This window comes from Thamnophis elegans, chromosome 6 (genome assembly GCF_009769535.1).
Source record: "Thamnophis elegans isolate rThaEle1 chromosome 6, rThaEle1.pri, whole genome shotgun sequence".
Taxonomy (NCBI): domain Eukaryota; kingdom Metazoa; phylum Chordata; class Lepidosauria; order Squamata; family Colubridae; genus Thamnophis; species Thamnophis elegans.
The window spans coordinates 23,785,106-23,810,042 of record NC_045546.1 but is presented as its reverse complement, the minus strand read 5'-3'; the positions used below and the strand labels follow the sequence as shown (position 1 = coordinate 23,810,042).

Genomic DNA, 24,937 nt, shown 5'->3' with positions numbered 1-24,937 from the left:
CTTCAGCAAGGCATTTCTGACTCATGTACTATCACTCACCATTGGGAGGTGGATTTATGAAAGGTCAGTATGGTCAAAAAAGCACTCAAAGAATTCATGGGTGTTGTAATTTGAATCAAGCAAGCTTTGATTCACAGTTCAGTCTTGTAGAATACAATCCTGTAAATGTTTACTTGGCATGCTGTAGAAATTTATTTTGTCTCCATTTTTTTTTAAATGGATGTTTTCCATTCGCATTTCTTGCACCCCCTCCATGGACCAGAATACTGTCTACTTCAAGCAATACACATACATGGAAAAATGCAGATTTTACAGAAAGCATGCCAGCTAAGTGCATATTTTCAGTGCATTTACCAATGGGCAAAAAACTATCACCAAGCACATATGCGATTGATACCTTCATAACTATTTGTAAATAACTCCTTCTGAGTGCATATACAATAGCAGCCCTAACCAGCATGGCATATGATCGTGATGGAGAATCTATGGCATGCACACACAGGTGGCATGCATAGCCATAGCAGCGGGCATGCGAGCCCTTGCCCTAGCTCGGCTCCAACACGCATGTGCCTGCTGGCCATCTGATTTTCAGCTGGCTTCTCCACGCTGCCCTTCCCTTCCCAGGAGTCTCCACGCGGGCTCATGTGGAGGCTCTGGGAGGGCGTTTTCAGCCTCTGGACAGCCTCTGGGAGGGCAGGGGAGCCATTTTCTCCCTCCCCAGGCTCCCAAAAAGCCATCTGCGCATGTGCAGGGCAGTGGTGGAGGGTATCATGCATGCATGTGCAGGGGGAACAGCGTGTGTGTGTGTGTGTGTGTGTGTGTGTGTGTGTGTGTGTGTGTGTGTGATTAAATTATTGGTACCTGAGGTGAAAAAGATTTGCCATCACTGGCATGTGAACTTTCAATGTATAGAATAATGTTCATATTCTTCCAGTACTTTGATTTCTTGAGCAATAGCAATAAAGTAAATATAAAAAAGATCCACCGATAGTTGCCTTTATCCTCTTGCTCTGTAGAAAATATTTAAACTGACCTTGTAACCACAGTGTTGTGATGAATCCTCGCTTTGAAGTCTTCATTTTGTTGTTGCAGTACTTGAATTTTTTCTTCTAGAATTAAGTTCTTTTCTGCCTAAAGAGATAGGCAGGCTGTTAAATTTACCACAAACATGAATGTCGGTGAGGGGTGGGGCTAGGGGAATGATGACTTATTTTTACAATATGATGCAACCCTGAGTTCTTCTACAAAAATATTTTGACAAAGCATGGAGGTCAATAAGGGAGAAATCCTGCATAGAACTTAGTTATTCTGAGAAATTCTACAGATGCCTCTGAATCCAAGCAACTTGTCCTGGAAACTTTCTTCAAAAGGTTATGATATAGAAGTTCATTTCTACCCAGATCTGAATGAAACCACACCTACATTCACCCTGGACTCTAATAATTAGGAAATTAGGATTAGTGCAACCACATGTAAGATGCAGTTAAGGCGGACAAAAGTTTATAAAAACTTGTCACTGGCAAGTCTATATTAGTTGCTGTTGTCATTGGAAACAATTTTTGCTAGGCAAAGAGAATGTGAGTGAAGTTATAAAAAATGCAAAACACACTGATTGGAAATGCTGAGAGCATCTGCGGGTATCCAATTGGGCAAGATTGTTTTGATAGAGAAGACACAACATACTAATCCGTGCTTTTTAATCACTCTTCAAGTTTTTCATAAACAATCAGAAATAGCAGCAAAATGAGACCTCACCAGCCTTTCTAGCTCCATGATCCTCTTTTCTTGTTGATGAATGAGTCCGTTCTTCATCTCCAGAATCTGCTTTAGGCTCTTCATATCTTCTTCTAAATGCTGATACGGAGCCAGGGCAACCTAAAAGAATGAAGAATGATATGAGAAAGTAGCACTGTGGTCCCAGCCAGGACAGAGGCTCTTTTGCTCAGTAGTATAAAAAATAATACAAACTGAACTAATACGAATCGGTCCTGATTTAATTAAATTGGCAATTTCAATACAAATTGATTCAACAGCAAAATGATGTTTGATGCAGCTGAACCAACTGAATCTTCTCTGAGGTTTAATCAGGGGGAAAAAATTCATTCAGATGCTGTGAAGGGAAGGTTCAGAATGCTTGCACCTGCTTCATATTTTGACAAGATGGAATGAAAACAGCAGGGATGGTAGAATTATTTGTAGGCATTAATCCAGAAAGTTGCAGTCCTACAGCTTCAAAGATTTCAGCCTAATAATTTTCTGAAACATTTTCCCTATTAAAGTGGAATTGGGAATGAGGAAAGGACAGCGCAGCAATCTTCAATTTGTCTAGCAAAAACCGTATAAAGAAGTTTGTTGAACCAATACGAAAAAAAAAGTCCTATTTCAATTTCAAAGTATTGAGAAACTGTTTAAAAACCAAGTCCTTATTTTTCAATATGTCTCTCGAGTGGTCTAGGTGTGGCATGACAATTAAGAATACCCATGGATGTGTCTCTGAACCCTATGGTCAGGCGTGGAAGCCATCTTTTACACTGGGCCTTCCGGCCTGCCACATTTAATGCTGTGGGAAAATGGGAGGGGGGATTATGGGAGCTATATAGTCATAATAACATTCCTTTCTCAGAGAGTCAAGGACATTTTGCCCTGCACCTGGAGTGGCGTAACCGGGTGGCATCTCTAGTTTTGGATGGAGCCTGATTGGGCCACATGATGGACATGTGGGTGCTGGGCAGGGGCTTGGACTTTGATTTGGGTGGGAAAAACCTGGAAACTTTCAGATTCGGGGGTTCCCAGATGTGCCAATATGACATCTCTAATAAAATGGAACTTTGAGGAAACTCAAGCCTTGGAGTCTTCTTTCATTGGAGGTGTTAATTGGAACCCGGACACCTGCCTGCATAGGGTTATGCAGATGTGCTGCTTTTTATTAATGAGATATGTGAGGTGCCAGGGGATTGGCCTAACTAGTTGGCAGGCTTGGTTTTATCCATAACGTCAGTGGGGTGCCAGCTAGGGAGAAGACATTTGTAAAGCCTGGTCAGTTCTGGAAAGACTTAATTATGTCAAGACTGTGTCTTGTTGGCAATACTCCAACAAGCAGTGCGTCAGTGGCGCAGTGGTTAGGGTGCAGTACTGCAGGCCACTTCAGCTGACTGTTATCTGCAGTTCAGCGGTTCTAATCTCACCGGCTCAAGGTTGACTCAGCCTTCCATCCTTCCGAGATGGGTGAAATGAGGACCCAGACTGTGGGGGCGATATGCTGACTCTGTAAACCACTTAGAGAGGGCTGAAAACCCTATGAAGCGGTATATAAGTCTAACTGCTATTGCTATTGCTATTCATTATTTACTTAGCAGAAATGCCGTGAGGTACAGTGCCATTGTGATTTTTCTATATAGAAAAATAACTTTTGTAGGCTGTTTTTTTTTAAAACTAGCAAATAGTTGGGCCAGCACTCATAAGTATTAATCTGGCCCACCAGCTACTCACTGGTGATAGACTTAAATTTGCCTCTTTCATGCAGAATTTATAAATGTATGTAACTGCTCAGCTTTAAACTCAGACTGAGAGTGCTAGAAGCTGAGGGCAACCAGCATAGAAGCATAAGTTTCCAACAGCCTAAGAGAGAAGAAAGTGAAGGTTTTAAGTCTGTCTACCAGGAACAAACGGGAAGCTGAGAAAGTGATTGAAGGACAAAGCAATCTCACCCCATCACAAAAATGATCCAAAGATCAGATTAAAATGATACGATTATTTAGCCAGCTTCTTAGGTCAGATAGTCCACTGGACCAACAACCTCTCACCACATGCTCTCCATAAATAGTATTGAAGATTACCCCCAACAACACTTTAAAAAAAGCCATTGAAGTGCCATTGACTCTGAAAGAAGTCTAATTTTATTTGTAGACTCCTAGTCCCCCTGAATTCCCTCTCAGATGAGGAGGTCATATCTTTAGCCTTTGGAGGTTTGTTGTTTTATACGGAAAGAGGAAGTTATTAAGGATCAATTGTTACCTCTCTTAATACTGTAACTTCTTTCCCCCAATATTTGGCTTAAGAGGCAAATGAATGCCTAAAACATCTGCAGGTTCTTCAGGTTTAAATGAATCAATTAATTCCCAGACAAAACCCATGAACTTGAGTGAACATTTATTTCCACTCTCTGGCCATACAAATGATGTTATACCACTCTCCATGTTCTATGAGGAACAGAAGCAAGTCACAAAGATAAAGTCTTACTAATGGGTTATTTGTATCCTTGATAGCTGCACTTAATTAAAGTGGGTGACTTAGGCACTGAAAGAGAGATTTATTTTTTAAGGAAGGAAAGTAGAAGTGAGATGCCCTGGGTGCTCTCTGAGCTCGGTTGTTTTCTTGCAGATGTTTCTTACAGACTTGCTGTTGAGATGACTGATGATGTTAACTACTGTATTTTTCAGAGTATAAGACACACTGGAGTATAAGACGCAGCAAGGTTTTGAAGAGAAAAATTTTTAAAAAGTTTTTGCTCTCTGCAAAACCTCCCCAAAACGTCCTGTTTTTCGTGAAAATGGGCCCGTTGTTTTTTTTTAAAAAGGTCATGAATAGGCCTTAGGAGGCTTGTAGAGTGCTCCTGGGGGGTGGGGGGGTGGGGGAAATGAGCAAAAATCAGCCCATTTTTCATGAAAATGGGCCCATTTTTCATGAAAATGGGCCCATTTTTTGTCAAAAAAGGGTATAGATAGCCTTTAGGAAGCTTATAGAGTGCTGTTGGGGGCTGGGGAGGCAAAAAGGCCATTTTTGCTCATTTCTGCCCTCCCCAGCCCCCAGGAACTCTCTGAAAGCCTTCTAAAAGCTATGCACAGCCATTTTGGTGAAGGGGCGGAGTTTCGGGAGGCCAAAAATGCTGTATTCAGTGTATGAGACGCACTCAGATTTTCAGCCTCTTTTTTGAGGGAAAAAGGTACGTCTTATACTCTGAAAAATATGGGCTGGGGTAATGAAACATCTACAAGAAAACAACTGAGCTCAAGGAGGACCAAGGATCCTCTCATGTCAACCCTGAGCTAGCAATATTTTCATTTGAAAATAGAAATTCTTTTGGTCTTGCATGCGCATGCTATGGCTAAAGGCATTTGCAGAGAAAAACAGCATTTTGGCTGGTTTAGAGATGGGCTTCCTAAGTGATCAAGTGTAGTTTAGGCTGCAAGGAAGATGCTTTAAAGCATCCTGAGTTGTTACAACAGAGTATTCAAAACTTCTTCAAAACATAGATGTGTGTAACTTTATTCATTGCCATTGAGGCTCGGCTTCAATCAGTAGACCCTTTAGTCTGGATCAGTACTCCTGTTGTAATGTCATTGAATAAGAAGGGCACCTCCTTTTGTGTTCTTCAGTTAGGTTGGACAATGTACAAACAGCTATTGAGTACCTCTAGTTGTTCTTCAGTGTTTTTCTTCAATGCCTCTTCAAATCGCTTGGCCTTGTCCTTTAGAGAGTGGCTTTGGAAAGTGAGAGTATCTACCTGGTCCTGTAAATGATATTAAACACAACCACTTTTCAATGTTGATCTAGTTCACCTGGGGCAAAGATTTTAGATAATTATTCTGAAAGAAATGTAATTGTCCTAAGTAAAACCCAAGATTGGTAGCATAAAGCCTCAAGGCAAATCTGTCAGACATGAGCTACTAATTAATGTTGAGGAAGCGTCCTACTGGCTCCAGCAATTAATGGGAGAGGAGAAAGAGGAGAAAAGGAGGAGGAGGTGAATTTTCTTCCCTGTGGCAATGAGCCATTTTGATTACATAAAATATCCCTTCCTTAACTGAAAGGAGAGGAGGTAGCTGTTCTGACCGAGGCTTCCCAAGAGCAGGAAGCAAACGTCTTGGCCCAACAAAAAAAACCCTTTTATTAATTTACTGTGAATTCTGCTCATTCACATCCAGCAAAGTCTTTCAAAGGTGGATTTATAGTCACAGACCTTACCTAGCATGGAGAGCTGCCAGGCCGATATCTGCAAAACTTGGCAAACTCTCAGAGAGTCATGAACCAATTAAGCAAAGTAATTGCCTCCTGCAAACTCCACTCCCCTTTCGCTCCCCTTTTATTGCCTCTGGGAGGGAGCCATTCATCGTCGACCTTTGGCCTTACTCCCTAGTTGATCCCTGTTCTTTAGCTGTTCCCCTTGTCTGGCAACTCTGCGCATGTGCACACTGGGAACAAGTTCAGCTATTCATCTACCTCACTGATGTCTGACTGTGAAGGCAGCTGATAACTGGCATATGGCTGTGGCCCCCTCTCTGCCTCTGACACAGAGCCCTCAGCAGAGCCTTCCCCAGACTCCAGGACTGGCTCATGTTCCTCCTCAACCTCCTCACTGTCTGAATCTGCTGCTAGCTCCACTGGCCGCTGGTGGGCCACAACAGTGGCTGACATGGAGGGGCCAACTGGAGAAGGATGCCACTGAGCCGTAGAAACAGCACAAGCATTTCCTCCCTCATTTCTCCATTCTTCCACCTATAAATCTTACTTCTCTGGTATAGAATTCCTCTTGTGGCCTGCATGATCAAGTTCCATTTTAGATAGAAGGTGTGGGGCCCGGCCGCACGGAGGAATGGTTTTCCTGCTTTCCCTCTTTATAGGCCCTTGCACGCTTCCAAACATGGCCTCTACACCAGCTTTGAATCTCTGTGAGCTTAAATGGTGAATTGTGTTCAGTAACTAAGTCAATTTATTTTGAGCTCAGCTGCAGTATATTTGGAGGTACACTAAAACTAGCCTTGTCTTTCAAATGTTGCAGCTTGCTGGAAGTGGCAGTTGCCCATGTCCAAGCTTGCCAAAACTTGGAATGCATTCTGCCTCACGCCTCAGAGCTTTTAGATGTTCTAGGTTAGCCTGTCTTTTAAAGAGAAAATATTAAGTCTGACAGTGTTTAAGATCCCAAGCACAGAAATGGCTCTGATTTTTTTTTAATACAACTAGATGAATACACAGCGACAAGATACGATGTGTGCAAGTACCATATGTGTATGTGGGAAAATGTCATATACAGAAGCCTTAAGCAAGTGTTTTATTTTCCTTCTGTCTGTTCAAGAGTTAAAATATTTTTTGCTTTGCTTTTTGAGGGTTTATAGCAGTTGAGCCCACCAGTGACTCTGTCCTTGTCATGAAGTTGGCAGTTTTAATCTTTCTGCAGATCTGTGTTGTGTTAGTTTAAGAACTGTCAATTGTCTAGGCTGCCACATCATTCTAAGTGGGAGTTGCAACAAGTGTCAAGGTACCAATTTCACCCTTCAAAAACACAGAAAATGTGTTTTTGAAGGGTTCCTACCCAACCTAGTGTACCCCTTGGGTTACTTGTAAGGCAAACCATCATGTTTAGGGTTTACCAATAAAGGAGAATAGGTTTTAGTATGTTAATGCTGCAACTGTGGCTTCTTGAATAAACCATAGATAAAATAATCCATGGGGGCATATGAATATAGCCAATACATGTAAAAAAGCATCATCTTCATTCTTTTTTCCTATTATTCATTCATGGAAGAAGACGTTACACTGAATACAATATTTGAAAATGCTGGTCCTTAGGAGTGATAGCCATGACTCTGTTCCTAACTATGATACAGTAATGCCTTAATGTGTATTGTGACATAATGTTGCAAGCATCTTATTTGTTTTGCAACAGCAAGCACAAATATGTAAGGTTTTAAAATTGTGTCGCAACATAAGTTTAATCACTTATACTTCCCTCTATCTCTTTTATATTGTAGTATTTATGATTTCAATTTGGTTTTAATGCAACCTTTTGAAATCTGACTTTGTAACCCATTGAACAGAGGTGGAATATCAATCAATAATTGATAATTTACATTTAAGCCTTTGGTATATGTGCTTGAGGAAGCATGATGGCTCAGTGGATAAAGACTTTGAGCTTGTCAACTGGTAAGGTTTGAGACATGAGCATTGCACGAAAGGGTGAGCTCCCGTTACTTACCCCAGCTCCTCTCCACCTAGCAACTCAAAAGCATGCAAATACAAGTTAAGAGACAACACTTTGGTGGGAAAGTAACAGCATTCAGTGCACCTCAATGTAAAATCATGCTGGCCACATGACTACACAAATGTCTTCGGACAACACTGGCTCCCTTGGTTCAGAAATGGAGATGAGCACTAGAATCAGATATGATAAGACATGGAAAACCTTTACCTTTATCTTTAGTAAGGTAAAGGTTCCTCTTGCAAATATGTGCTAGTTGTTCCCAACTGTAGGGGGCAGTGCTCATCTCCATTTCAAAACTGAAGAGCCAGCGCTGTCCAAAGACGTATCCACAGTCCTGTGGTTGGCATGACTAAATGCTGAAGGCGCATGGAACGCTGTTACCTTCCCACCAAAGGTGGTTCCTATTTTTTCTCCTTGCATTTTTACATGTTTTCGAACTGCTAGGTTGGCAGAAGCTGGGACAAGTAACGGAGCTCACGCCGTTACGCAGTGCTAGGGATTCAAACTGCCGACCTTTCTAATCGACAAGCTCAGCGTCTTAACCACCGAGCCACCGTGTCCCTAACCTTTATCTTTAGCTGTTCTTGATTCCAATGTTCATCAGAAACTCAGACGAGCCTGGCTAGATCAGGCTAGTGCAGGATTCCCATAATCTTTGCTTGCAAGGGAGCTGCTCCAGCTCTCTGATCATTTTGCCAGCCCTTTTCTAGCTCGGTGATATCCTTTTTCAGCCGTGATAACAAAAATGGTACACAATACTCCAAGGACATTTCCTCACTAGTAATTTATAGTGTCTTCTAGCATCAGCCAGCAAGGGCTGTAGTGATATAAAGTCTGCCTTTGTTACAGTTTTATCATCCCGGTGATAGCTGGAAGTCACTATAAATCATTACTGAGCTAATAGCACAAGTGTGGTCTTATCACAGAATTGTATACGGGCAGTATTATATTAGCAGTGCCTTTTTTCAATTTCATTTTTACTGCCTCCAAGCATGAAATTGGCCTGTTTCACAAAGCAACTGACATTCTCATCAAGCTGTGCATTATGGCGCCAAGCCAGTCACTGCCAGCTCGGATATCGTGAATATATGGACAAAGCCCTCTTAACGGGTCCTGTCAAAGTCACAGAGCTGGAAATGACTTCAGAGGTCATCTAATCCTACCTCCTCTTTCACCAAAGCATTCTGAACAGATGGTTACCTAACTGCTTCTTTGAAGACCTACCTACTATTTCCTGAGACACCTATCGGTTGACCTGAATCCTCTTCCCTGTAATTTCAAGCTGCTGATTCTGGTCCTACCTTAGAGGATGACAGTTCTTCCTTTACAATGATAACTCTTTAGAGATCTGAAGACTTTACTTCTGCAGGTTTAACATTCCAGGTTCCTTTAATTATACTGCATAGAGCGATGGCTAACCTTTTTGCCAATGTGTGCCAAAAGCAGGGGGAGCGTGGGAGGTCATGTGTGTGTGTGCCCATAATTCTATGTGCCCACTCCCCACGCATGCGTGTGTGACACCCCCGTGTTCCCCTTGTTTTGGCATGCAATGGCCACACCCATAATTCTATGTGCCCACTCCCCACGCATGCGTGTGTGACACCCCCGTGTTCCCCTTGCTTTGGCATGCAATGGCACGGTGGACCCATTTTTCACCCTCCCCAGGCTCCAGACTCTTTCTAGGAGCCTGGGGAGGGCAAAAAAGACCTCCCCCACGAGGCCCTTCAGAGGCCGAATACGGCCCATTTGCCGACTTCTGGTTGGACCAGAAGGTCCATTTTTCACTTTTCCCAGGTCTCAGAACCTTTATAGGAGCCTGGGGAGAGCAAAACCAACCTTCCCCATCCCCGGAGGCCAAAAACAGCCTGTTTCCTGACTTCTGGTGGGCCCAGAAGGCCCAAAAATCAGCTGGCCAGTGCGTGCCTGCATGCCGGAGCTGAGCTCGCGTGCCCACCGATAAGGCTCTGCGTGCCACCTGTGGCACACGTGACATAGGTTCGCCATCCCAGGCATAGAGTTTGGCCTTCATTCATTCTGTGATCTTGTTAGCCCTTCTCTGAACTTGCTCCAGTTAAGTCTGTTTTAGACTGTAGTGTCCAGAACTACATCAGGTGAAGCATCAGGTGAAGCTAGGCAAAATCACATCAGATATCTGTACAATCAGCACAGGAGACCCCCAAGGATGTGTGCTCTCTATCCACTTCTCTCTATATACCAATGACTGCATCTCAAAAGATCCCTCTGTTAAAGCACTGAAGTTTGTAGATGATACAACAGTGATTGGTCTCATTCGAGACAACAATGAACCTGCACACAGAAGGGAGGTTGAACCTTGTGATGCGACTGGAAAATCAGAACAAACTGGCTTGCTCCCAGCTGATAGTCGGAGGTAATGGTTCACCCAAACTGGTCCAAACCAGTAGAATTCCACCCCTGATTCTATTTTATTCTACTGTTTCCAGCATATTCCTCATTTGCTGCCTTTAAACTTTATGTTGTTTGATCTTGAGTGTCCACTGTGTGCGGTCTCATAGCACTACTCAGGGAAATAGTAGACAAGTACAGCTGGTGGAAAGCTAAACCAGCAGGCATCATAACAGACACAAACTGCTCCTTAGAGTCATCCTCAAGTTACTTTAGAGTCTGTTTCATGCTTCTGCTTTTGAACTGCTGGAAGAATTTCGCTCTTCCAGGAGACCCACATAATATAGCAAGCAACAATGTCAACCAGCACATGAATAAAATACTAACCTGGAGTGACAAGCGCAACTTTTCAAAACTTTCTTCAAGTTCTCTTTTTTCTTGCTCATGAGCAGACTTCATTTCTAGAGGGGATTTGAAAAAAAAATCACACATATTTCACGAGCACGCCCAATTTTTGCATTTTAATATGATTTCAATGAAAATGACAATTGTTTTGTTTTTAAAATTTGGAACTGTTGAATGAATAGTTGTTGACTGTGATCTAGTGAACTTAGAAGATTCCCGTTGTATAGCTAAGAGATTTACCAATGGTTGGATTTGAGGAATAGAAGTCAGAACGGAAAAGAACAAGGATGTATAGATCGAAAGAAGTTGTAATATATGTATTACAGGGGTGAAATTGAGCAGGTTCTGACAGATTCTGGAGAACCGCTAGCAGAAATTTTGAGTAGTTCAGAGAACCGGCAAATGCTACCTGGGGTGGGAATGGAGATTTTGCAGTATCCTTCTCCTGCCACGCCCACCAAGCCACGCCCAGAGAACAGGTAGTAAAATAAAATGAATTTCACCACTGATGTATTATATTAGGTAAATGCAACGATGATAAGGGGTTAAGTATCTGTATATAAATAGTAATGTATGTGGAATGCATAAGATATTCGTGTTAGACTTTAGTTTTGTATGGCGGAGATAATGCCAGGACGGCTGCACCATGTCCAACTTTTATTTTTAACAATAAAGTAAAAAAAAAAAGAAGTTTCCCATTGTAAACTTAGCTGACAGCCCATACAGTGTAGAAAGACGCCCCTCCTCTTAAATATTGATGACATTTTGTTGACCCTCAGTAATTTGTGGTTTAATAAGCCATGTGTTAAAATTTTATAGCCCAACTAATTGCTATAAGCTCGTGACTTCATAAATAATAAAAACCTGTTTCAATGCTAAATTCACTCACAAGAGGGCAATCTTACTGCATAAACCTCACAAGATTGGAGAGGAGCAAACTGTATTAATTCTTACAATTATTTCAAAAAACCATCAAAGTTTAGACAAGACATGGAATTTTATTTATTAAAGAATGAGCAGTAACGTTCACGACAGAGATGTAAAATATCTCTGTTTAAAATATCCCTATCTAATATACCTCAAAATATTTTGAAAAATATTAATAATGATGGTTAGAAAATGACATAATTGAGAAGCAGTATTGATATTTAATGATCAGGATTGTATTCTTTATGAAAGTGAAATTATAATAATGCTTTTAATAATATTCTATCTTTTTGAGTTGCTGCTAAATATTTATTTGTAAAGCAGTGCCTCTCTTGGATAGATAAAGCTTCTTTAATCTTAGTGGGCCATTTGCAATGCTTGTAACTTTATCCTGCCCAATTTTGACAGATCGTAAGTCCCCAGGTAGAAGCTGTTGCTAGAGAAACTATGTCATAATAAAACTGCTAGTCAAAAAGATATTGGAGTGATTTTTATGATTCCCCTAGCAAGCTCTGCTGAGACAATAGCTCAGTACTAATATGTGCAAAAAAGGAATTTGGCTGTGAATTGTTTAATATGGATTTCTGATGGTCGGAAGAGACAGTTTAGTGCTCTTCATATATTTTGGATGAATAAAACCCTATCAGCATGATCAATGATTAAGTGTTTTGAGAATTATAGGCAAAATATTTAGAGGGACAAGGTGAGAAATGAGTGCAATATAATGATGCATCTAATCAAAATATTTTCTTTTTACAATAATAGCTTTTTGAATGAATGGCCTTTAAAAATAAAAATAAGAGACATGTTATCAGTACAAATAAAAATGCTTCTTGGATAATAATCCCAAAAGTTGATACAGAATCTCAGAATGCCAGAACACTGGAATTGGAAAGAACCCCAATGATCATCTAGTCCAAAATTCTGTAATGTATTAAGCCATCCTTGAGATGTGGCTGGTCAACCTTTAAAAATCTTCAGAGATGGAGAACTCACAACCCTAGTAAGCACTGGTCCACTATTGTAGAGTCCTAACTATCTGGAAGCTTTCTTTATATTTAAATAAAATCTAGGCAGTTGCAATGTACATTCATTATAGACTCTTACAATTATACATCAATGGAACAATTCAAGTGGGGATAGTCTCAGTAAGGACAGAGTTGGGCTTACCCCATACAAGCTGTTTTGTAATTAAAATATTCAATTACTGGCTGAAGAATAGGTTCCTGGATCCAGAAGAGCAGTTTCACCACAAGCAACCTCAAAGAGTTTTAAAGAGCAGTTTGACAACAGGCAGCCTCACACTTGGGCCACCCAACTTTCAAATGTCATTTCTCAATATGAATTCTCCATCCAATTCCTAGTCCAATCAGTTCTAAAGGCCAATGAAGCCTTCAAACAAAAGTATTATTGATACGGCTGCCCAAGATGAATATTGCAGCACTTAAATGTGTCAAGTCAAAAATGAAATGCACAGGTACATTATAGGTGGCACCTTGCTCAATAGTAGTAACTGTGAGAGGGATCTTGGGAGTCCTAGTGGACAACCATTTAAATATGAGCCAGCAGTGTGCAGCAGCTGCCAAAAAAGCCAACACAGTTCTAGGCTACATAAACAGAAGGATAGAATCAAGATCACGTGAAGTGTTAATGCCACTTTATAATGCCTTGGTAAGGCCACACTTGGAATACTGTATTCAGTTTTGGTCACTACAATGTAGAAAAGATGTGGAGACTCTAGAAATAGTGCAGAGAAGAGCAACAAAGATGATTAGGGGACTGGAGGCTAAAACATATGAGAAACGGTTGCAGGAACTGGATATGTCTAGTTTAATGAAAACAAGGACTAGGGGAGACATGATAGCAGTGTTCCAATATCTCAGGGGTTGCCACAAAGAAGAGGGAGTCAAACTATTCTCCAAGGCACCTGAGGGTAGAACAAGAAGCAATGGGTGGAAACTAATCAAGGAGAGAAGCAACTTAGAACTGAGGAGAAATTTCCTGACAGTTAGAACAATTAATCAGTGGAACAGCTTGCCTCTAGAAGTTGCGAATGCCCCAACACTGGAAGTCTTTAAGAAGATGTTGGATAGCCATTTGTCTGAAATGGTATAGGAGTTCCTGCCTAGGCATGGGGTTGGTCTAGAAGACCTCCAAGGTTGCTTCCAACTCTGCTATTGTATTGTAAGTTCTGAAGTGACTGGCTCAACACAAGCCAGCTTCCAAGTCATTAAAATATTTGACATTATATGCACCAACATCTCAGAAGCAACGTTTTAGAAATCAATTTGAACACATGGGTTCCAATGTAAGACATGGGAGGTTTTATGGAGTCCCAGTCAAAGAAACCAGCCACTAAAGACAATGAATACATTCTTAATGACTGCAAATTGTACTTTCCAGATGCTCATTAGACCCTTATTCGAAAACTAAAAAGTATTAGGGCAGCCAGGAGAAACAATCTTATTTACTGCAGAGAACAAACATGCATTATCACCAGTACACACTTCATTCAAAGTCCATCTCAAAGAAGGCAGAATACATAGATCAGATTGGGGTTAATTATAGGAGTGACCATTTATTTATAGTCATTTGTTTATGATACAATCAACTGACTAAATTATAAAATCTTCTTCATTCCTTTAGGTGGTGACTTTCTGTAGAAGTTAGATTTTCTGTATTTATTTCTATCTTGCCTTTAGGCAAGGCAACGGACATGCACAATACCCCTTCCTCCTCCTATTTCCCACACAAAAACTATATGAGGAGGGTTGGATTGAGAGAGAATGACCAGCCCCAAATCACTGGCTTTCATGACTCAAGTGGGACTTGAACTCACACTCTCCAGCTTCCTAGCCTGGTACCTTAACCATTAGACCAGTGGTTCCCAAACTTGGCAACTTTAAGACTTGTGGACTTCAACTCCCAGAATTCTCCAGCCAGCAGAGAATTCTGGGAGTTGAAGTCCACAAATCTTAAAGTTGCCAAGTTTGGGAACCACTGCATTAGACTGACACTATAGCCCGATTTTAATCTGGCACTTGAGATTAAAATAAAATAACTGAATTATAGCTTGACACTTGCAAATTTGTATAGTATCATATAATTTCCTGAACTTTTCTGAGGAAGGCATCCCACAAACTCAAATTGATTGGTCAGGGATCACCATCTAAAATGGTAGAATGAGTGCTTGCTGAGTTAGCAGAATTACCTTGAATTTTGTGCTCATATTCTTCCTGAAGTTCTGCAATGGCAATCGCGTGGCTATTTTCCATCTCTAATACTGCCATTTCCTGAGTTGCTGCAATGTCATCCACCTTTTCAAATAGCAAAAAAACAAATATAATAAGAAGTAAACTCGCTATGGTATTTTTAAAAGAACTTTAAAGAAAGAGAACAGTTAGATCTTATGAAAACTGCACTTGATAGATGTAATCCAGTAGAGGTTTTTTTACACCTGAAACACATTTTTTTTCCAGCAAGTTCCTCTTAACAGTGAGAAAAGCAATTGTTTGAGGAGTCAAAACTTGACCAACAGATTTTCTTCCAACCCATCTTTCAACTAGCCTGTTCATGGATGACATCTATGAATCTTTTGACTGATTATATTTGTAAACCAACCCATGCACCCATCAATTTAACAATCCAGCTGCCCCTGCTGCTGGCTCCAATTTACCAGGATTAGTTCTTCAAACCATAATCCATAATAAGGAAATATGCTTTGGGCACTACTCATGATTCCTTCCCAAACCACCAAACAGCCTTGATACACACACAATCACACAGCTTGGTCTGATCAGGAAATGCCCCTCCCAAAGGCTCTGCTATGATCCAGTTTAAAACAGGAAATGCCCATCATCCACAACATATTAAATCCTCCAACTAACAGTACCTATTTCAAACACATATATGGCGCTGTGATTTTAAAAAGTGTTTTAGCTGCAATGTATGGAAATACAGCCTGCCTGTCAAATCATGGAGCATAGTCACTCCCATGTGAGCTTACACTGAGTGAACATGACTAACCTGTTCCTGATGCTGACTCTTGAGTCTCTCAAGGTTGACCTGATGGTTCTCATGCACATGTGCTAGTTCAGCGTTGTACTGTAACTGCAAACGTTCTTCAAGGGCCAGGAGCTCCTCCTGTTGCTGCCAAGTGAGTTTCTGCACAGTTCCTTCAAACTTCTTTTCCATCTCCTCCTTCTCTTTTTGTAGTGTCTCGTATTTCCCTGTATTGAGGGCTGAAGACAGAAGGACCACACATTAAGGATCTGCAGAAAAGTCAGGAGTGAACTGATTCCTTTGAACAATAAAGATGCAGGAGATTCCATTCAGCAAAATACAGAGGCGGGCATCACATACTGTAACGCCCAGCACTGGAAAAGTATCCGTGTGCCTTCCGCGCATGTGTGCGGGGGTCAAAAAAACATGGCAATTTGCTGATGCACGCCTTCTGCACATGTGTGCAGTGTCAATAACACAGAGATATAGGACGGGATTGAAAGCAGATGGGGGGGCTGATCCCCCCCCACAGGTTGCAACTATTGGCTTGTCTGAACCGGTCCGAACTGGCAGAAGCCCACCACTGGCAAAACAGTGAAAATGTGCCAAAATGGATTGTGCTAATTATTACAAATGGAATAAACTGGTCCTGCCTCAATGAAGAGTATCCAGTGACACAGTCAACTGATCAGTGGAAGGCTCACTTTGCTTTCTAAATGGTTGTGAAGCACATCTGTTAATATATTTATAGAGACCAAGAGTCATTTGTAGATCACATCAATCCCTTCAGGTAAAGTTGCTATCGGACACTTCTACACTTCTGATCATTGCTGAAACCACCAACCCTGCCTCTAACTTATGGACACAATATCTTTAAAATCTTATTTTCACTTTATGTACTAAATGCCAAGCACTTTTTCTAATATTGAGTGTAAGTGACCTGCAGCAATTCTAGATATTGCTGTGATAAATTCATTAATGTTGCAACTGTAACTCTTTTAAGTGAGTAGCATAAATTAGAGCTATCATTTTTTTCAACAATATTCTCAATATGGTTTCATGCATAATTGGATATTGAAGAGGCAATTATCAGACTTACTATCCTATCAACTAGTAAGGTGGAATGTACCTGTACACTTTTCCATGCGATGAAAATGTAGATTTATCTTTTCTGTTTATTCACTTGTTCCGTATTTTTTATTATTCTTTTTCTTCTCTTTAAATCTGAATGTTTGCTTTTATTATTCCATAAAATTCTTTACTAAAAATTGTTTTAATAGAAAAAGTGGAGAGAGTAAGGACATTGCTGAGCTGTGAAAACAGATCTCCAGCAAGTTAATACAGGTTTTGCCTAGTGACCATTTTACTCAATGACTAATTTGTCGGTCCCAATTGTGGTTGCTAAATAAGGACCACTTACAGATGCAAACTATGTCTTGGTGCAGAAGAAGTCAGATGGCAATGGTGAAGAACTTTCAAACAGAAGATCAGAAAATTCAATATTAATTGAAGACCTTCATCCAGTGCAGTATCTCAGATAGAAACTGGCATTATTCTGCATGTGTTAAAGAAGACAGACTTGTCAAGGCAACTGCGGGATGGCCTTAGAATGAGTCTGGTGGTAGATTCAATGATTCAAAATTCAATGATATACACTTTGGCAGTAATGGGAAATATGCAGGTCAATGGAAAGAGTGGATCAGATAGCTTGGATTATGTCACCAACAAAATGACAAAAGCAGATAGAGAAGATATCATCAAGAATCCTGCCCTGGTTCTTTTGGGTAAATCAAGAGAAAAGATTTTCAGAAGTTCCTAGATAAAGGTCTGTACGAGCATTGATGAAGAAAGTAAACTGAAAACGCTTCTTGGATGAGAAGCGAAATATTTTCAAATGAAAAAAAAAACCCAAGAAAGTCCAGTTTTTCCTTTTGGAAAAAACACCTTTGGGATAACCATGATCTGGATGATTGAGAATCTCCATAGACATTGATTAGGAAAAGATAACTCTGGAAAAAGCTGATCAATGGATTTTTGGCACCAAGAGCGGGAGTGAAAAGAATCAAGTAAGGCCATTGTGCACCCCATATAGTATACATGCATTAGCATTCAATTTCTGATGGCTATCATCAGCGTTCTTATTAGATATGACATTATAATCCATGTTAAAACTAAAACTGATTTATTTACGATACGGTCAAGGATTTCCTGCCTGAGTAGGAGGTTGGACTAGAAGATCACCACGGTCCCAGGCAGGGGTGGATTCCAGCCGGCACTACTGCTGGTTCACTCATGTGCGCGCTCTGAGTGGGTTCACAATTGATGCGAGCTGCACATGCATGCACAGTGCAATAAAAATGGTGCCAATCAGGGAACCAGTTCAGGGGTGTGGCAGGCTTAGTTGTTGCCAGTTCCAGTGACCCAGGCCGCCAAACCACTACCAGTTTAGCTGAAACGATCCGAACCGGTAGGAACCCCTCACTGGTCCCAGGTCCAACTCTGTTATTCTGTTATTCTGGCTGTGCTCTGAGTTAGCTAAAAATGAAGAGAAACTAGCACTTTATCCTCAAAAAACGCTGCTACTTGTTGGAGCTTGTAAGGGTATGGCTTGGTGGGCATGGCAGGCTAAAGATACTGTAAAATCTCCATTACCATCTCACTCCAGGGAAAGGATACTGTAAAATCTCCATTCCATTCGCACTCCAGGGGAAGGTTACTGCAAAATTCCCATTTCCTCCCAATCAGCTGGGACTCAGGAAGCAGTGAATAGATGGGGGCGGGGCCAGTTAGAGTTGGTATTTATCGGTTCTTCAAACTACTCAAAATTTCCACTACTGGTTTTCCGGAACTGATCAGAACCGGCTTGATGATTTTATGTTCAATCATCCCGATGGTTTTTCATAAAATCAAGTAGTCACTCAAAACACGAAAAAAAGAGATAGGTGAATGCATTTCATCTTCTATGGAATGCAAATGAGGACTTTGTTTTTTATTCTAGAACTTGTGACAACTGGGTAGGGCATTTCTTCTCCTTTTAGCCAATCTTTGCTTCTTGAGCCCCAAATTTCAAGATCAGTATCAGTGAAAATGACTGTGAATGCATTCAGAGTTCTTTCTGATAGATTTGGAAGTGAAAATGGTGGCATGAATTTGTGTATATGTATTTTGTTTGGATGTTCAAATAACCAAATCTTCCTATTAAACCCAGAGGTAGGAAATTCTGGCTTGTTTTAGGAGGATTAGGTGGAAATCATAGTTTATTATCCTGACTTGTTCACAGCTAACAATGACCATGCTAGGGAAGAAAAGGGGAGCACTTGAGTCTCTAACTTGCTTGCATCTCATTCACATGATGCTGAACTTAATGGTATCTTTTAATCAGTCCAGGAAATACTCCAAGATATCCCAATATGCTTCATAATTGTGTTGGAATTTTAACTTAAGGCTTCTCAATCTTAACACAACACTATAACCACAAGGGATGTGGTGGCTGAGCTTGTTGATCAGAAAAGTTGGCAGTTCGGTGGTTGGAATCCCTAGTGCTGCGTAACAGAGTGAGCTCCCGATATTTGTCCCAGCTTCTGTCAACCTAGCAGTTTGAAAGCATGTAAAATTGCAAGTAGAAAAATAGGAACCACCTTTGGTGGGAAGGTAACAGTGTTCCGTGCACCTTCGGCATTTAGTCATGCTGGCCACATGGCCACAGGGACATCTTCAGATAGCGCTGGCTATTTGGCTTAGAAATGGAGATGAGCATCGTCCCCTAGAGTCGGGAACGACTAGCACATATGTGCGAGGGGAACCTTTACCGTTTTCTTTATAACCACAAGATCACACAATCTTTCATCTGACAATTTCTGTTTGTTTGCTTGTTTATTTCTTCACTAGTTTTCTTAACTACTTTAAATAATTCTGTCATTTTGTTCAGTGACCTTTTCGTGTTTTTTTTAACCTGTCATTGTGGCATAAAAACTATCAACAATCAAACACAAATACATTCAAAGTCAGAACTGGGAATCCAGTATAATTGAAACCCATTCAAGCTTTAAATTGAAACTTGCCATTCAAACATCTGTTTAACGAGACTGCATAGTATAGGTTGCACCAATAGAAGAATACCTGTCAAATCATGCAATGTGTACATTAACCTAAAACACAATAAAAAGCAGGCTGAAAAATGTAGATTTTGAGATACTGTTCTATAAAACACAACACTTAGGATAGGGATGAAGCTATAGAGAGAGATTATATACATACTAGAAACTTGGTTTAGTTTCTGCAACAGCATTTGCCATAACAAACCCTATCAATTTATACACCATTACACAAATGCACTTTATTTTCAAGCTGAGAAAACTGTTAAGAGAGCCAGGATTCAATTTCTTTATGACTTTTCTGTAATAAAAAGATTGAATAAAATAGATACAAGCAGCAGGTAAAATGTGGGTTCACATCATTAGCAATATAACAAAGTTCTGCTTTATATCAGTTTTCCAAAGACTTTAATGTTGTAAAACAGTGGGTCTCAACCTTCCTAATGCCGTGACCCTTTAATACAGTTCCTCATGTTGTGGTGACCCCCAACCATAAAATTATTTTATATTTTCTGTATTTTTTCAAAAACATGTGTTTTCCAATGGTCTTAGGTGACCCCTGTGAAAGGGTCGTTCGACCCCCAAAGGAGTCCCGATACACAGGTTGAGAACCACTGTTGTAAAGAAAGGTGTGTCTTTCCTTTCTATTGTATACTTTATTCCCTTAATAAGTCATCAACTTTCATTTTTCAGCACTAAAATATAACCATGGTCAGCAATACTGCTCTGTCAAATCTTAGCATTATCGCAAGGCCCTCAGATGGATAGCTTCACTTATAGAAATCTTATATTCGAGAATCAGATTCATAGTAACTATTGGGACATCTTAGCCAGTGGTGGGATTAAAATAATTTAACAACTGGTTCTCTGCCCTAATGACTAGCTGGGTAGGTGGGGCTTGGTGGTCATGTGACTGGGTGGGCGTGGCCAACTCAACATCACTCACAGCGATGGGCCTTAGCTGTTACAATGTAATAAGGAGAGGCAGTTTCTGTAAGTAGGGCAATAAAGATTAAGCTATAAACAACACCAGAATGTTTCCTTCCTGCCTTCCTTACAGGATTAGCCCTGTAAAGTGGAAAAAACAAAACAAAATGAGATTTCTTCCAACCACCGGTTCTCCGAACTGCTTAGAAAGTTAGCAACCGGTTCTCCCAGATAGGTGCGCACTGGCTGAATCCCACCACTAATCTTAGCTAGTCCTTGAACTCATAATAGTTTTAATTTGTACCAAATTTAATAGGTATCAAATTCTTCCAACAACTCCTTAACCAGACCAAAATTTCCATCTATCCAGGAGAAGGAGAGGCTGCAGGCTTCAGGAACTTGGTGTATAAAAAGAAAACAACTTGGAAAAACATAGAGTTGTGGCTGTGGCAGTAGTTATAAATTAGAATTTTGCTTAGAAGCCTTTGGCACTACAGAATTCAGGTCGCGGTTAAAAAATATGGAGGAATGAGCACGATAAGAGTCTGCAAAATACTTTTATAGATTTCTGCTACATTATATATCTGGTATGTTGATGTTGGCCTTTTAGGGGTGGCAGAAAAAAGTTTTGAGATACTTGCAGGTTCTGAAACATATCTGTACAAATCAAGACTTGTTTTTGCAGTATGATATTTTTGTTGCAAAGAAAGATGAAGCTTTTGAACTTGTTTGCATTTTATTTGTATGTATCTGATCATATATACTGTTTGTATGTGTAAATATGTTGGTCAAATGCCACAATAAAGCTTTATCTAACCATTACTCAAGAGATTATGTAACAGGGTGAGTTAAAAATCTCAGCCAAGAACAAGTCTACAACTTTTAAATCACATATCTACTCCTCATGCCAAAACTTGTGGAGGAAACTCCACCTAAGACTAGGTAGAGCTATCACCATAAGAAAATACAGACTACATCCTACTAAGGGAGTGCCAAGATACAATTTTGTTTCCTTGGCCAATTCCTCTGTGACCTAAAGGCTACATGTAAGTTCCATGGAAAATGACATTTACTGGTTTGACAGATGGTTGAAAGTTAAATCACAGCACTTGCCCTCAAATGTTTTCTTAGCATTGAGCTGATGTGATTTCCCGGAGCATTTGACCTACTGGCAAAGATCAATCCAAATGCAGTATTGTTTATAATGGGAAGAAAAGTGAAATGTCCAAAGAATTATATCACTCACGTCTGTACTGGATGGAAGAGTGCCATAGTTAAGACCAACAATGTTATGCATTTCTGGGTTACAAGGTTCGTAAGATTGTAAGTTGAAGTAGTAGCTGAATGGCAAAGGTACAGCCATTTCTTTCATGGATTTTGGCCAAAACAAAACCTCTGATTTATACATTTTATATTCTGAATCCAAAAGGAGACAAGAACACATGTGCATGCATGATCATATTTTGTTTCAGCATTCAGATCTCTAGATTCCCAAAGATTTCTCATTGACAAATCCTTGAAAATAGTATTTTTTCAGTTTGGGAAATCAATACTTGTTCCCTCATGCTTACCTTTCTAACTCAAAATATGTTTCTAAGATATTTATGTTAGTATGCCAACTGAATATAGTGTTTCACAGAAGTCATATATGTTGGAGCAGCCACTTCATATTGATTCTCCTCTTTTAATTGTAGGATAATGGTCAAGTTGATTGGGGACTTACAGACTATGTAAGCATAAGGAATTGATTTTTGCAGCAAAAGGGGGCAAAAATATATGAGATAGAATAAAAAACTAGAAACAAGCCTTTAGACTACACTCTACCAAGTGCAGAAACCAAAACTAAACCATCCCTGACAAATGCCTATTCAGCTTCTGACTGAACAAACCCAGTAGAGAGAAATTCACCAGCATCCTTGATAACTGATCTCATTGCCAAATTGTCCTTACCATATACGGTTTTTAATAGTCACTTTCCCCAACGTTCTACCAGAAGCTGCCTCCATGTATCTTATTATTCTATGCCTGTACTCTGGGACAATAGTTTGTTATACTCAGGAGCTGACATAGTGCTTCATACTTGCACTGTTATCTACAATAACTCTGAGATAGGTTGGGTTAAGAGAAAGAGACTGGTCAAAAGTCACTCAGGAAACTTCTTTGACTGAGTATAAATTAGAACTTGCTACCATATACTCTGAATTTCGTAGGTCTGGTAACTCCCCTTGATTACGATGTCATCAAGACATTTTCAAAAAATGCTGAGTCTCTAGAAAGAGTGCAGATAAGACCAACAAAGATGATTAGGGGACTGGAGGCTAAAACATATGAAGAACAGTTGCAAGAACTGGGTACGTCTAGTTTAATGAAAAGAAGGACTAGGGGAGACACGATAGCAGTGTTCCACTATCTCAGGGGCTCCTACAAAGAAGAGGGAGTCAAATTATTCTCCAAAGCACCTGAGGGTAGGACAAGAAGCAATGGGTGGAAACTAATTAAGGAGAGAAGCAACTTAGAACTGAGGAGAAAATTCCTGTCAGTTAGAACAATTAACCAATGGAATGACTTGCCTCCAGAAGTTGTGAATGCTTCAACACTGGAAATTTTTAAGATGTTGGTTAACCATTTGTCTGAAGTGGTGTAGGGTTTCCTGCCTAAGCAGGGGGTTGGACTAGAAGACCTCCAAGGTCCCTTCCAACTCTGTTATTCTATTTTATTCTAATTCTAAATGACTCCACAGATAAATTTTCTCCATGATGATGTATCCTTAACCTGATCTTTCAGATCTTTCAATGATGCCTTCATTACCACTGTGACTGCGTCCATCCACTTCACTACTGGTCATTCTCTTCTTCTCTTTCCTTCCAACTTTCCCAGCATTAGGCCTTTTCCAGAGAACTGGATCTTTGTGTAATGTGTCCAAAGGGGGAATATTTGAGCCTGGTCATTTAGTCCTGTCAATAGCACTTTCTCTTGGTCAACAAATCCTGGTCATTTTCACAAGAACAGGTTTCCAGTCTCTTAATGACTGCCCCCCCTTTAAATCTTCTTTGCATTTGTTCCCAATGGTATGGATCCTTTTTAGTTTGGTGCACAGGACTGGGTTCTACACTTCTGTTTGTGCACCATAATTGCCAATCAGGAATACAGGGAGCTACAAAGATTAATAGTACTTTCAGCAAAGACTGTAACCCTTTACATATGGGGTTTTTTCTCCTACATTTTATACCTCAGTGAAAATAATTAAGCCCTGGAGCTTGATTTAAAATTACTTTCTCCTTCTAGTCTCACCATGATAGTTTTCTTGCCCAGAAAATTAAAATCGTAGTGCTATTTCTCTGCTAACATGAGCACTGTTACTCATAATACTTCTGCTGCTTTCTGTCTCTTATTTGTAAGCTTATGAAGCAAACTAAGCAATGTAGCTCTATCATCAATCATTTTTACTTCAGGATTCCCCTTGACTCCTAAATATGTTAAATTGAATGGTAGTAAAGATGGCAACAACTACTTCAAATCAGAGTATCTATTGTTCTTCCTGTTATTTAAAAAAAGTAAGGGTATGTGTGATCATATTAGCTACCGTTCCCACTGCATTAGGGATGCAGTTTGATTTTAGTTATTGATTGCTGTCTAATTATATTGATATGCTACACAACTGGTGAATGTTTTAGTCCAGGTTTTTATATTTATTTAAATATTATTTATGCAGAATGTGGTTGAAAAGCAAGCAATACAGCTTTCCAGCTAATCATCTGAGAACACTAAAGATAATGCATGATAGGTTCTGCTGTGCATGGTTATAAACCTGTCTTTGCAACCACTAAGAATAAATTATTGTCCCCTGACAACAGGGGTGGGTTCCTGCCAGTTCTAACCTCTTCTGTAGAAGAGGTTCCACAAATCTACAGTGTTGTTTAGAACCGGTTCCAGCTCCCTCCCCCCGCCCGTCCGCATCTCATCAAGATGAAGAGCGAGAGGAGGAATTCTGGGAGTTGAAGTCCACAAGTCTTAAAGCTGTGAACTTTGAACACCCCTGGGTTTTTTTCTAAAGGGTTAGGGGTGCAAGGGTCTTGTAACTTGACAGCTTTAAGACTTGCACACTTCAAATGCCAGAGTTTCTGAGCCAACATTTTGGTTTCTAAGCAAGAGCGTTGTTAAATGAGTTTCACCACATTTTACAAGTTGGCCATGCCTATCCAGTCACATGACTGTCAAGCCACTCCCACTCAGTCACATG

At 40.3% G+C, this 24,937-nt stretch overlaps 1 protein-coding gene across 1 annotated transcript in view; it reads right to left on the bottom strand.

Moving 5' to 3' along the window:
* MTUS2 (microtubule associated scaffold protein 2) overlaps positions 1-24,937 on the bottom strand; it is a 222,546-nt gene that overhangs the window by 5,675 nt on the left and 191,934 nt on the right. The window contains exons 8-13 of the mRNA XM_032220483.1: positions 15,701-15,915; positions 14,886-14,991; positions 10,730-10,803; positions 5,411-5,509; positions 1,756-1,875; positions 1,034-1,131 (exon numbers count right to left, since the gene is read on the bottom strand). Of these exons, the coding sequence (XP_032076374.1) occupies positions 1,034-1,131; positions 1,756-1,875; positions 5,411-5,509; positions 10,730-10,803; positions 14,886-14,991; positions 15,701-15,915 (712 nt within the window). The remainder of the gene's footprint in view (positions 1-1,033; positions 1,132-1,755; positions 1,876-5,410; positions 5,510-10,729; positions 10,804-14,885; positions 14,992-15,700; positions 15,916-24,937) is intronic.